The 11,660-nt window shown below is 52.8% G+C and overlaps 1 protein-coding gene across 4 annotated transcripts in view; it reads right to left on the bottom strand.

Annotated features, from left to right (window-relative positions):
- adck1 (aarF domain containing kinase 1) overlaps positions 1–11,660 on the bottom strand; it is a 63,770-nt gene that overhangs the window by 7,375 nt on the left and 44,735 nt on the right. For all 4 annotated transcript variants that reach the window (XM_084674669.1, XM_084674685.1, XM_084674690.1 and 1 more), the window contains exons 8-9: positions 6,227–6,376; positions 4,488–4,685 (exon numbers count right to left, since the gene is read on the bottom strand). In XM_084674669.1, the coding sequence (XP_084530795.1) occupies positions 4,488–4,685; positions 6,227–6,376 (348 nt within the window). The remainder of the gene's footprint in view (positions 1–4,487; positions 4,686–6,226; positions 6,377–11,660) is intronic.

Here is an 11,660-nt window from a genome sequence, read left to right as displayed (position 1 = left end):
TCCCGTTTAAATCCGACGACCCATATATTTATCCTGTCAACCTCGCACACTTTTACTCACTCGCTCATTCACTCACTCATTCATTCATTAAGCCCATGCATCCATCCACCCATCACATTTAAAAGCTCGCTAAAAACGTCGCTGAAAAGCAGACGTCAGCATAGCCGAGGCGTGAGTCCTCGCTGCGTTCCTCAGAGCAGAGCATGCGGTGATGCCTTGGCGCTCCTGGCTCGGGAGGCCATTTTCACCCCCTCCTGCAGACGAAAGCTGCGAGCTATGAGCTGCCACCTCCACCAACACGGCCACCTCCGACCGCTAAACACGTCCTGACACACGCGCTCGCATTCTCCCGTCGGTAGATTTATATGCGCGCCGCCTCCTCATTGGTTCACTTACGCGCTCGTTATCTGCCCATTGGTGGATTTACGCGGTGTGTCAGGAGAATATGAAGTGTGTGCGCACAACAACCTTGACTCGGTCTTCCTGTGGGCAGATGTGTGCGTAGGCGTGAGAGTACATGGGGGGGGGGACCTGTGTGTGTATAGGTCCATTTATTAGGGAGATATACTGCTGGTACGACGAGCCATCACTCAGCCTGTGTGCGCTTCTTATTGTGGGTGTGTTTATGAGGGAGGGAGCGACTCTGCCAGCTTTTTTGGAGTGATTGTTTTGCCTCAGCCCTCGGTCCTGTACTGCTCCTGGGTAAGCTGCACCGGCAGCTGAGAGCAACTACCGGGTCCGCTACCTTATATCATCCTCGTACGTGTAGCAATTCGAGGTGCATGTACTGTATATGCGTGCATGAGACCAAATGACACCATATCGCAACGAAAAGAAACGAAGGAGAGAAGCAAGGAAGGAAGGAGGGAAAGAGGGAGGAGGGAAGAAAAAGGAAAGAAAGACTAAATGGTCTCATCTGTGTCCTTGCCCACAGTCGCCTTGCTCTTCTCTTTGAAGCTTCCAGTTTCACTTCAAAAGATGCCGTCTCCATTAGAGCTGGCCAGTCTATACAGGGAGGCGGGGGGGGGGGGGAGCAGATGATGGGACTGTTTGTGTGAGAGTATGTATGTACCCAGTGCACACGCGAGCCTGTCGGTGTGTCTGCCCGGGGCCCTCAGCACAGCCGCATTGTCAAAACCTGGCGTGCATTCGACTCGGTCGACAAACGGTGCCAGAGTGCCAGTCGAAGAGGGGACAGACAGCCATTCAACACATTGGACAGACAAGACAAGTCGCCGAGGTAAACTTGCCAAACAGGGGAGAAATGCCCACCCCCCCCCACGTCTCCCCCCCCCCCCCACACACATTTGAGATGTACTTAAATGCGTGGCCAGCAACAACCCCTCCAAATGATCCGAGGCGCCCAAATTCTCCAGCAACTCCCGCGCAACTTCAAACTCGCTTCAGATCGGGCGTCCAGGCCCCGTGGAATAACAGTCTCCCTGACTCCACGGGATCTATTAGAGAAAGAAGCAGGACTAATCTGTCCCAGAGGACACACACACACACACACACACTATACTCAACCACTTACAACACATAACAGCCCCAGCCTCTTATAATACACACTCAAAAGAGGAGCAGTGCATGTGTTTGTTGTGTGGTCTTGTCTGCTCTCCACGTTCACTCCCTCAGGAGTGTGTGTGTGTGTGTCTGTGTGTGTGTGTGTGTGTGTGTGTGTGTGTGTGGGGGGGGGGGGGGGGGGAGTGGATCCTCTCCCAGGCTAACTAAACTGACTACTCTAAAGTGAAACATGGTGCTCCCACGCAATGACACATCACTCACTCATTTGCAACCCCTTCAGGCGAGTGTGATCACCTTACTGATGGCTACTAAATGGTATGAGAAGAGGGGACACAAAAGGATAGAAGGGGGGGGAGAGGACACAAAAGGAGATGAGAGGACAGGCACAGAGAAAATAGGACTGGGAGGGGAGGGGGGGGGGGACATTCGCAACATGAAAGCGTGAGGGCATCCAGGGACTCGCTTCCCTCAGGGCTGCTGCAGGAACAGGAGCTCCTTCCCATCAGCCCACCGCAACCTCCATATCGGACAGAGCCGTCAGACGTCCACGAACGCAGCCCCGGTTTAACGGCGTACGTGTGCGTTCCAGAACAGTGGCACGCAAGGAGGGTCCCGGTACGCGACTGCAGTCACGCCGAGTGTTCTCTAAGCTGATAGGGCGATGGGCGGGGGGGGGGGGGGGGAAGAAGTGATAGATGAGTGACAGACATGTCCCCCCTTCATTTGCCACACAACAGACTGGGTGTGATCTGTCTGTCAATTTCAACTGTCTGGATTCTCTCTTCCAGTCCTCTTTTTATGACAGTCTCTCTCTCTCTCGCTCGCTGCTCTTCTTGTCTCTCTCTCTCTCCCTCATGCTTTCATTTGTCCCTCGCTTTCTAAGGCTTCTATCGTCTGCTCTCCTCTCTATCAAACCTTTTTTCTTCACTTAAATTACCATTCTTTTGTTTACACACTCTCTCTCTCTCTCTCTCTCTCTATCTCTCTCTCTCTCTCTCTCTCTCTCTAAGCAGCATTGATTGCTACATCTTTTCAGCTTTAAAGCAGGCTTCTATCCCTGCCACCGAAATTTAAATTGTGTTCATTCCGAGTGACTGCTAATGTCCATAATGTTTTTGTTCTGTTTGTGATTGTAACAAAGAGAGTGGAGGGAAAGCTGTGTGTGTGCGTGACAGGGAGATAGTGACAGCGTGCGAGTGTGTGCGAGAGACGGAGGGATAGCGACAGAGTGTGGGTGAGTGTGTGAGAGAGAGAGATAGCGACAGAGTGTGGGTGAGTGTGTGAGAGAGAGAGATAGCGACAGAGTGTGGGTGAGTGTGCGAGAGAGAGAGATAGCGACAGAGTGTGGGTGCAAGAACGAGAGACAGACAGACACCGTGTGTATGCGTGTGTGTGTGTAAAGTGTGAGTGAGAAACAGTCTCTTCTAATGAGAAGCCCGCAGACTGTTCCCTCTCTTCGCTCTCTCGCACCTCTCACGCCTTCATGACTTCCTCCGTGATCTTCCCCTTCTTCCTGGTCTCTCCATCGTTCTCTCTCTCCATCATTCTCTCTTTCCTGATTGTCTTTTATTTGAGTTTTCCTCTCCCTCTACCCACGGTCATCTCACTCCATCTCTTCTCCCTCTACCTCCACCCCCCCCCCCCCCCTCCCCATCTACCTCTCCTTTCCCATCACTCCATCGCCCTCTCCGTCTCCCCCTCCTTCCCTCTCTCCCTGCCCCTCTCCCTGCCTCAGATGAAAGCACTCTCTCCAGCAGTAGTCTGGCTGCTGGCCTCTGTAATTATCCTTCCCACTCAGTCCTGTTTCAAAAGCCACAGCACTGTAGACACTCAACCACCAGGCTTGTTACTGCACATCACGACGCGCGCACGCACGCACGCACGCACGCACACACTGAGCACATCCAGACCTCCAGACACACACCGATGGCTGCCTGCCGGCGCAGACACACACACGCACAGCGCCCCTCTGCTTTGCTCCCTTATCAGAAGTGTGGACTTTGGTGGCCTCCAACTTGATGAAGCGGCGACACTATTAGTTGGTTACCGTAACACATTGTAAACAGAACATCCATCTTTCCCCTATCCTGCCCGTCATCTCTCCTCTTCCCTCTCTTCTCCTCGCCCCTCTTCCAGTCCCGTTTCAGACGGACTAAGCATTCGCTCAGACAAGGATGCTTCCGTAAATCCCTTATCGTCTGGTTTTTGTTTTTCCCCTCGCCTCACCTCACCATTTGTTCCCCCTTTTCCTATTCCCCTCCCTTCCGCTGAAAAGGGCAGCTGATAAGTGCAAACCCAAGAATGTGAAAGATCTTGAGAGTATCTGCATCGAGGAACGGTCCAAAATCCCTCCGAATGTGTTCTTTGACCGTGTCAAACGCAGAAAAAGAGTCCATGCTGTTATCCTACAGTACTAAATGAGGGGTTCCAATAACGATGAAACCTTGATTTTGGTTCAATAGATTCTGATTTCAATTAGGATTTGGGTTGGTTCCACTTAAACATTGGACATACAGGGGACCTACCTCCCAGTGTGCGACAGGGGACCTACCTCCCAGTGTGCGACAGGGGACCTACCTCCCAGTGAGTGACAGGGACCTACCTCCGAGTGAGTGACAGGGACCTACCTCCCAGTGAGTGACAGGGGACCTACCTCCGAGTGAGTGACAGGGGACCTACCTCCGAGTGAGTGACAGGGGACCTACCTCCCAGTGAGTGACAGGGGACCTACCTCCGAGTGAGTGACAGGGGACCTACCTCCCAGTGTGCGACAGGGGACCTACCTCCGAGTGAGTGACAGGGGACCTACCTCCCAGTGTGCGACAGGGGACCTACCTCCGAGTGAGTGACAGGGACCTACCTCCGAGTGAGTGACAGGGACCTACCTCCGAGTGAGTGACAGGGGACCTACCTCCCAGTGTGCGACAGGGGACCTACCTCCGAGTGAGTGACAGGGGACCTACCTCCGAGTGAGTGACAGGGGTGCTGCTGATGCCGGCTGTGACGGAGGTCCAGGAGCGGGCGGTGAGCACGCAGGCGAACAGGGGGTAGAGGTCTCCTGCCCCCAGGCTCCGGCTGTGCCTCTCCACGCCCTTCATGTCCCCCTTGATGAGGGCCTGCCACAGGCGGCAGTAGTCCATCCTGAAGTCTGGGTGCAGGACCTTGGGGGGGGGGGGGGGGGGGTCACACACGCACCACCACCATCATCATCATCTCAGGGTTGCTGCATCTGGCCAGAGCGTTAGGGCGGGCCTAACCCTTAGAGTGGGCGAACGGTTAACCAATCACAGCCCTGGATTAAGACCCAAGTGACTCTCGTGTTTGTCCTGCTGCGTGCCGTTAGTGCCTGGTCAGAGCAAAGTGCCGTGTGCCATTTCCTTTGGTCCTCGATGCACTGCGATGCTATAGGACGCCTCATGAACACAGCAAGGCATGCCCTCGATGCACTGCGATGCTATAGGACGCCTCATGAACACAGCAAGGCATGCCCTCGATGCACTGCGATGCTATAGGACGCCTCATGAACACAGCAAGGCAGGCTGACATGGACGACATGTAGGCCCAATGGAAGAAAAGTGAGAGACGCACGGGGTAGATTAGCATTCTGTCTGAGCAAGGCCAGAATCAGAAGTCATTACATAGAAATTGGTTCCATTATGATGTGGAGACGCGGCAGAGGAGAGTGCTCTCCCTCCCTCCTGGATGTCTGCCTCCCTCTCTCCTTCTCTCTCTCCCTCTCTCCCTCTCTCCTGGATGTCTCCCTCCCTCCCTCTCTCCTTCTCTCCCTCCCTCCCTCTCTCCTGGATGTCTCCCTCCCTCCCTCTCTCCTTCTCTCCCTCCCTCCCTCTCTCCTGGATGTCTCCCTCCCTCCCTCTCTCCTTCTCTCCCTCCCTCTCTCCTGGATGTCTCCCTCCCTCCCTCTCTCCTTCTCTCCCTCCCTCCCTCTCTCCTGGATGTCTCCCTCCCTCTCTCCTTCTCTCCCTCCCTCCCTCTCTCCTGGATGTCTCCCTCCCTCCCTCCATCTCTCCTTCCCTACGATCTTTCATGTGCCAGCAAATCAGAGATGCATATTTATCACCAAATTATCTTCATGAATGCACTTACAACTCCCAACATCCACTGGAGAGGGTTTAGGGGAGACACAGGGGATTTGCCTGCGCGGGGTGGGAGTGTATAAGAGGGCGTGGAAATGGGTGTGTGCGCGTATATCAAAGCATGCACAGTTCACCAGAGTATGCAAATGCCATGTCTGGTACTTATGCTGAACCACTCACAGAAGATTGTCTGAGTACAGGCTTCTCTGTGTGTGTGTGTGTGTGTGTGTTTCAGTGGAAGTGTGTAGGGGAAATAGGACCGTAATTTAGTACACTACAATTTTAAGTAAACCAGGACACACATTTGCTGTTTATTGAAAAGCTTTTAGTCTGTTTTTGTACAAGTAGGCATCCAATGCGTGGTTGTGAGCGTGCGTGCATGCATGGACCCAAACACACACACACATGCTGTATACAAACACACACACACACAGACAGCTAACCTTGACTTTGGTGGTCCAGTTGAAAATCAGTACTCTGTACCGGACAAATCCAAACCCCCTCCCCACTCCATATCTCTAACACTCCCTCACCCCCCCCCCCGCCCCCCTTCCCTCTCTCTGACCCCGGAAGTATCTGGAAGCTGTGGGCTGGGCGTGGGTCCTCACCTGGTACAGGCCGTGGTCCAGCAGGACGATCTCCGTCTGGCCGCTCCGGGCGCTCCGTCTCACCAGCACGTTCCCTGGGTGGGGGTCACAGTGCACGAAGCCATGCACAAATATCATCTCGCTGTACATCTTGCCCAGGTTCTGGGAGATCTGAGGAGCGAGAGAGAGCGGGAGAGAGCGGGAGAGAGCGGGAGAGAGCGGGAGAGAGCGGGAGAGAGCGGGAGAGAGCGAGTCAGGGAGATAAAAAAGAAGGGAGAGAGAGATGAGCAGCTAGAAGTCAGCTAAAATACCCAAATCAAAGCGCTGTGACAACCCAAGACGATGTAGGGAAACACACGCTGCACATTTCAACGGAATAATATAATTAGAAATGTACTTAACAGTACAAAGAGCAATCACTCAGTCAGTCACGCACGCAAACGCATACAACTTTAAACACACACACACACACGTACAGTATTCAATAAATGAGCATAGCCTTGAACATGGTGTGTGTGTGTGTGTATGCTTGTGACTAATGGTTAGTCACAAAATGCAGACGCTAATGACAGCGTTCAGGCGACAATATGGACCGGGGATGTCAACCCATCTATGTGACTGACACACACACACAAAGAAAAGGAACAATGATGTCTCTTGCTGACTCAGAGATGCTGTCAGGCCAGAGTAAACTGCTTACTGTGGGGAGAGGAACTGGCAGCATTCTCACTGTGTATTTATCTGCAATAATAGTTTGACCATCAGTCATCGCTTGGTACCTTCTTATTTGAATGGGTGCACCTTTTCAAATTTTGGTCAGAGTGTTAAGAAGAGCCCAGCCAAAGTAGGCAGGGTTGGTACATCAGTAAACATCAGCTGAGGGGATAAGTGTGTTCACTGCATTTTGCCCAAGAAGGATTAAAATCCCATGTTGTGCTTTAGGTGTCATGAAAAGTAACAAGTGCACTGTGTCTTGTGAATACAGACCAGTGATACGAACCACCGTCATAATGTTCAAACTGTGCACTTCAACTCCTTGATTATCTATTGCACTTACCAGGCTTATATGCTCTATTTATACATTTCCCTTTGGATAAAAGCGTCTGCTAAATGAAGACATGTAAATGAGCGAGGGCAATTTCCTGGTTGGCTAGCGTGCTCGTCTTGGCCAAAGCTTTCACAGGACGAGGAGATCAGAGGGTGAGGAACAGTTCAGGGGGGGAGGAAAGTGAGAAGAATAGTTGAGAGAGAATTCGGAAATGTCGAGGTAGACATTGACCAGAGCAACGCCACGGAGAGACGGGAAGAAAGAGAGAGATAGAGAGCGCAAGACAGAGAGAGAGACACAGAGAGAGAGAGAGAGAGAGAGACAGAGAGAGAGACAGAGAGAGACAGAGAGTGCAAGGGAGAGACAGAAAACGAAAGGAGGAGAGAGTGATGAAACAGAGCCGGTCTGTTCAGTGGACTATGAAGTGAAGCTGGACTCTGTGGTGACTGACGGCAGAGCGGCACGACTCGCAGCAGCAGACAGCACGACACAGAGGGATGACAGGGAGGGCATCCCTGTGAGTGCGAGCCGGCCAAACAGCAGCACACGCCCTCCGTCCCGGTTCTGTAGAGGGGCACTGTGGAGGGAGCGTGCGTGCGTGCGTGCGGGCGTGCTCATGTGCCAAAGAGAACGAGTCCCAGCCAGACGGACTCTCTCTCTCCACACGTCTCCCAGACTGATAGAGAGAGGAGGAGGATGTAAGAAGAGAGTGGTGTGGTGGTGGGGGCCGCTGAGGATCGTTCCCAAGGTTCCCTGCCACAGAGCTCCTTTGCTTCCCTCTAAAAATAGCTGTGTCAGGAAAAAGAGGGACAGGCACCCTCCCCCCCCCCCCCCCCCCCTTCTTTTTCCTAGATCCCTCTCTTTCACGCACACAGATGAGTCATATCACGGCAGTTAAGTACAACAAAAAAGAGAGCTAAATAAAAGGAGGGCGACCCAGACAGGAGGGGATCCCCTGTTCAGGAGGGATGAAGGGATGAGGGAGGGGGATGAAGGAGGATGAGGGAGGGGGATGAAGGAGGATGAAGGGATGAGGATGAAGGGATGAGGGAGGGGGATGAAGGAGGATGGAGGGATGAGGGAGGAGGAAAAAGGGATGAGGGAGGGGGATGAAGGAGGATGGAGGGATGAGGGAGGAGGAAAAAGGGATGAGGGAGGGGGATGAAGGAGGATGGAGGGATGAGGGAGGAGGAAAAAGGGATGAGGGAGGGGGATGAAGGAGGATGAAGGGATGAGGGAGGAGGATGAAGGGATGAGGGAGGGGATGAGAGAGGATGAAGACCTCCCAGAGTTCCCTCTCTCATTGAATTTGTGTGGATTCACTTTAACCCATGAACTCATCCCTTCCTGTTAGAATCTTTCCCTTGTGGAACTCTGGTGCGAACAGATCAATACTAGACTAAGACGCACACAAAAACAGCATCGTCAGATTGAGCTTAATACCACAATGAATCACGTGTACCTCCACTACAACAGATGGGTAGTTTTGCTCAAAAATGATTTTCCTACTCCCCCTTCCCTCAAGGTGGAGGGAGGGGGGGGGGGGGGAGAGTTCAATAACAGCATCCCAAAATCAGTCCCCAGGAGATGTTCAGTCTTGAGGGGGGGGGGGGGGGGGGGTGAGGCGGTGGCAGGTTGGAATGCATGCGGCTTGAGCATCCATCTCTAGTGGCCCCCTCTGGGTGTAAAGCTGTCTGTTGTACAAGGCACCATGCTGTTATGGTAGCTCCACTACCAGCCCACTGTGTGTGTGTGTGTGTAAGAGAGAGACACAGAGAGAGCGAGAGAGACAGACAGACAGAGACAGACAGAGACAGAGACAGAGACAGAGAGAGAGAGAGAGAGAGAGAGAGAGAGAGAGAGAGAGAGAGAGAGAGAGAGAGAGAGAGAGAGAGAGAGAGAGAGAGAGAGGGGGGGGGAGCTGTCTGGAGAGAGCTAGCAGTAGTCCTGCATGTTATTAATCAAATGAACCCACATAAACACACACTTAAAAACTACACTGTCATCCTGTCCATGCACACACACACACACACACAAATCTACAAAGCAATGGCAAAAGACAACACGTGTGTGCACCCGGACACACACACACACCTCTTAAATAGGGACACGGACAGCAAACAAATTACCTCAAAGAGGAATGGGCAAGCACTAATGGCCATTAATTACCGCTTCTCCAATTTGTCACTGGAGACAAGCACACGTGCACACAGGCACACAAAAGGAAGTCACGACATGGACAAAAACAACGTGAGCGCTTCCCTCGGGAGGGGGAGGGGAGGCCAGAGGCGCTACCACACACACACACACACACACACACACGACTAAATGACACGACATCAGGGTCTTTTCAGGGAAAACACGGAACAGAACAAGCCCTCTCACTCTCACCCGGGCCCCACGTTCTGCACAAACGACACATTCAAACGCAGGCTGAAGCTGACAGGGCGAGGCACAAAATGTGTAGTTAAACAGATCCAAATAAACTCAAACAGACATATAAGAAACTTTGATTGATTCCCCCTGGCCCCGCCCCCCCGGACCCACCCCCCGGCCCCGCCCCCCGGCCCCGCCCCCGGCCCCGCCCCTGCCCAAGAGTTGGAACATTTAGCTAGGTTTCAGATGAACTGACAGGGATGCATAGGTTTGCCTGCATTTCAGGCATCATGGAACAGAGGTGTTGACAAACTCAACGGAGGTCATTAAGATTCTTTAGCATCTTGCGTTAGACCTGTACATTTAACTTAGCTAGGTGGCTAACGTAAAGCAAAAGTTATGCATAGTCACCACCATAGTGTCTGGAACAGAGTCATAGAGCTTAACCCTTCTTCTGGTACACTACCAAGAAATATAACGTCAATCGCTTGAAACCTCAGCATGTCCGTTGAGATATGCGACGCAGTGACATCGGAAAACTAGTGGTTCTCAATACAATATTCCCGCAAATCTTTCATCACAAACGTTTTATTCTGAAGGCTCTGTCGGCTGCATGTATGATGTCAGTCTATGGGCCCTGCTGTTGCTGTTGTTGTTTATTTATGAGTGTGACCACGTGTGTTGGGGCATTGTTGTTATTATTATTATTTATGGGGTAATGACTGCTAAACATATAGTGCCACAGCAGCTTTGGCCGGTAGGCGTGTGTGTGTGTGTGTGTGTCTGTGTGTGCAGTATATTGAAGCAGTGCCAGTTGCTCAGGAGTTGCACTTGACGACTTGACGTGTAGCAACATGATCTGAAAGCACCACCAGGGGAGAATGTTCCTGAACACATGAGATATCAGCAGAGATATTAAAACCGATCAGCTTTGGCTCGAGGAATCCCAGTCAGCTGCCGGTGCAAGGCATTCAGAGGCGATGTGTGCGGTGTTTTCCCCAAACGGCCCACTTCATTACCTTGATATCTTGTTCTGGATTTTTCCCTAGGAGGCCGAAGGAGGAGGAGATCGATAAAAGGCATTTTCTGAAGCGCGAAAAGGAGGGCTGCGCATGCGGCATGTGTCAGACGAGCTAATACTGTGCGCCGCACACTTCATTAGACGTCCTCAATGTGCGCTCGCTCGCACGCACGCCCAAGGGAGGGGGGGGGGGCGTACAACATTCGTACGTTCCCATTTCTTGGTGCCTTTGTGAGTTGGGTGACGTTTCTGTTTGTATGTACAGTGTGCGTGTGTGTGTTTGCACCATATGGGTATGTCTCTTTTGCTCCCCCCCCCTAAGGCTAGGTGCAGACAGTGACTGATGTATGTCATGGGGGTGTGGGGGTGTCAGTGGCTCCTCCTTCCTCCAGGCCTGATGGCCCTCCATTATTACCCACAAAGTCGTTTGCAACCATCTCCCAACCGTCAGCCAGAGTGAAGGGAAGTGCACGTGACACACTGACGGTACGGCCCCACAGCCTTGAGGACGGCTCTGGGTTATCTGGACTCGGGGGTGGGGCTTCGGAGCAGAGGGGTATGTCTGTGCGGAGTCTCCATGCAACGGACCTGGGTGTGGGTCCTCACGCAGTAAGGACTAGAGCTGGAGCCACATCCCGACGTCTTCGGGGTGAGGACTGATGCTAGCAACTGTAGGTTGGGTCTAACGCCTTTGTGTGCCTGAGTGACAGATGATGTGGGTACGCATGAGTTTGGCGAAAATGGAGAAGAATTTGGAAAGAGAGAGAGACGGATCAAACGAGAATCGCAGTGCGTTCACTGTGGATACCACCGCCCAGCCCTATGCACACACCACACGTGCACAACCCACAAAGGGGCCTGCAATACACACGCACGCCTCCAGCACGGCCACAAACACACACACACGCGTCACTGCCCCCGCACCGCGCACACACACCACACCCTCCAAAATCATTCCTCGTCGACCCGGTCACCGAACGGACACCGCCGCCATCAAATGAATCCCCCCC

The sequence above is a fragment of the Hypomesus nipponensis genome, chromosome 3 (genome assembly GCF_054491055.1).
Source record: "Hypomesus nipponensis isolate SF chromosome 3, ASM5449105v1, whole genome shotgun sequence".
In the NCBI taxonomy this organism is placed as follows: Eukaryota; Metazoa; Chordata; class Actinopteri; order Osmeriformes; family Osmeridae; genus Hypomesus; species Hypomesus nipponensis.
This window is presented reverse-complemented; position numbering and strand designations above follow the sequence as displayed.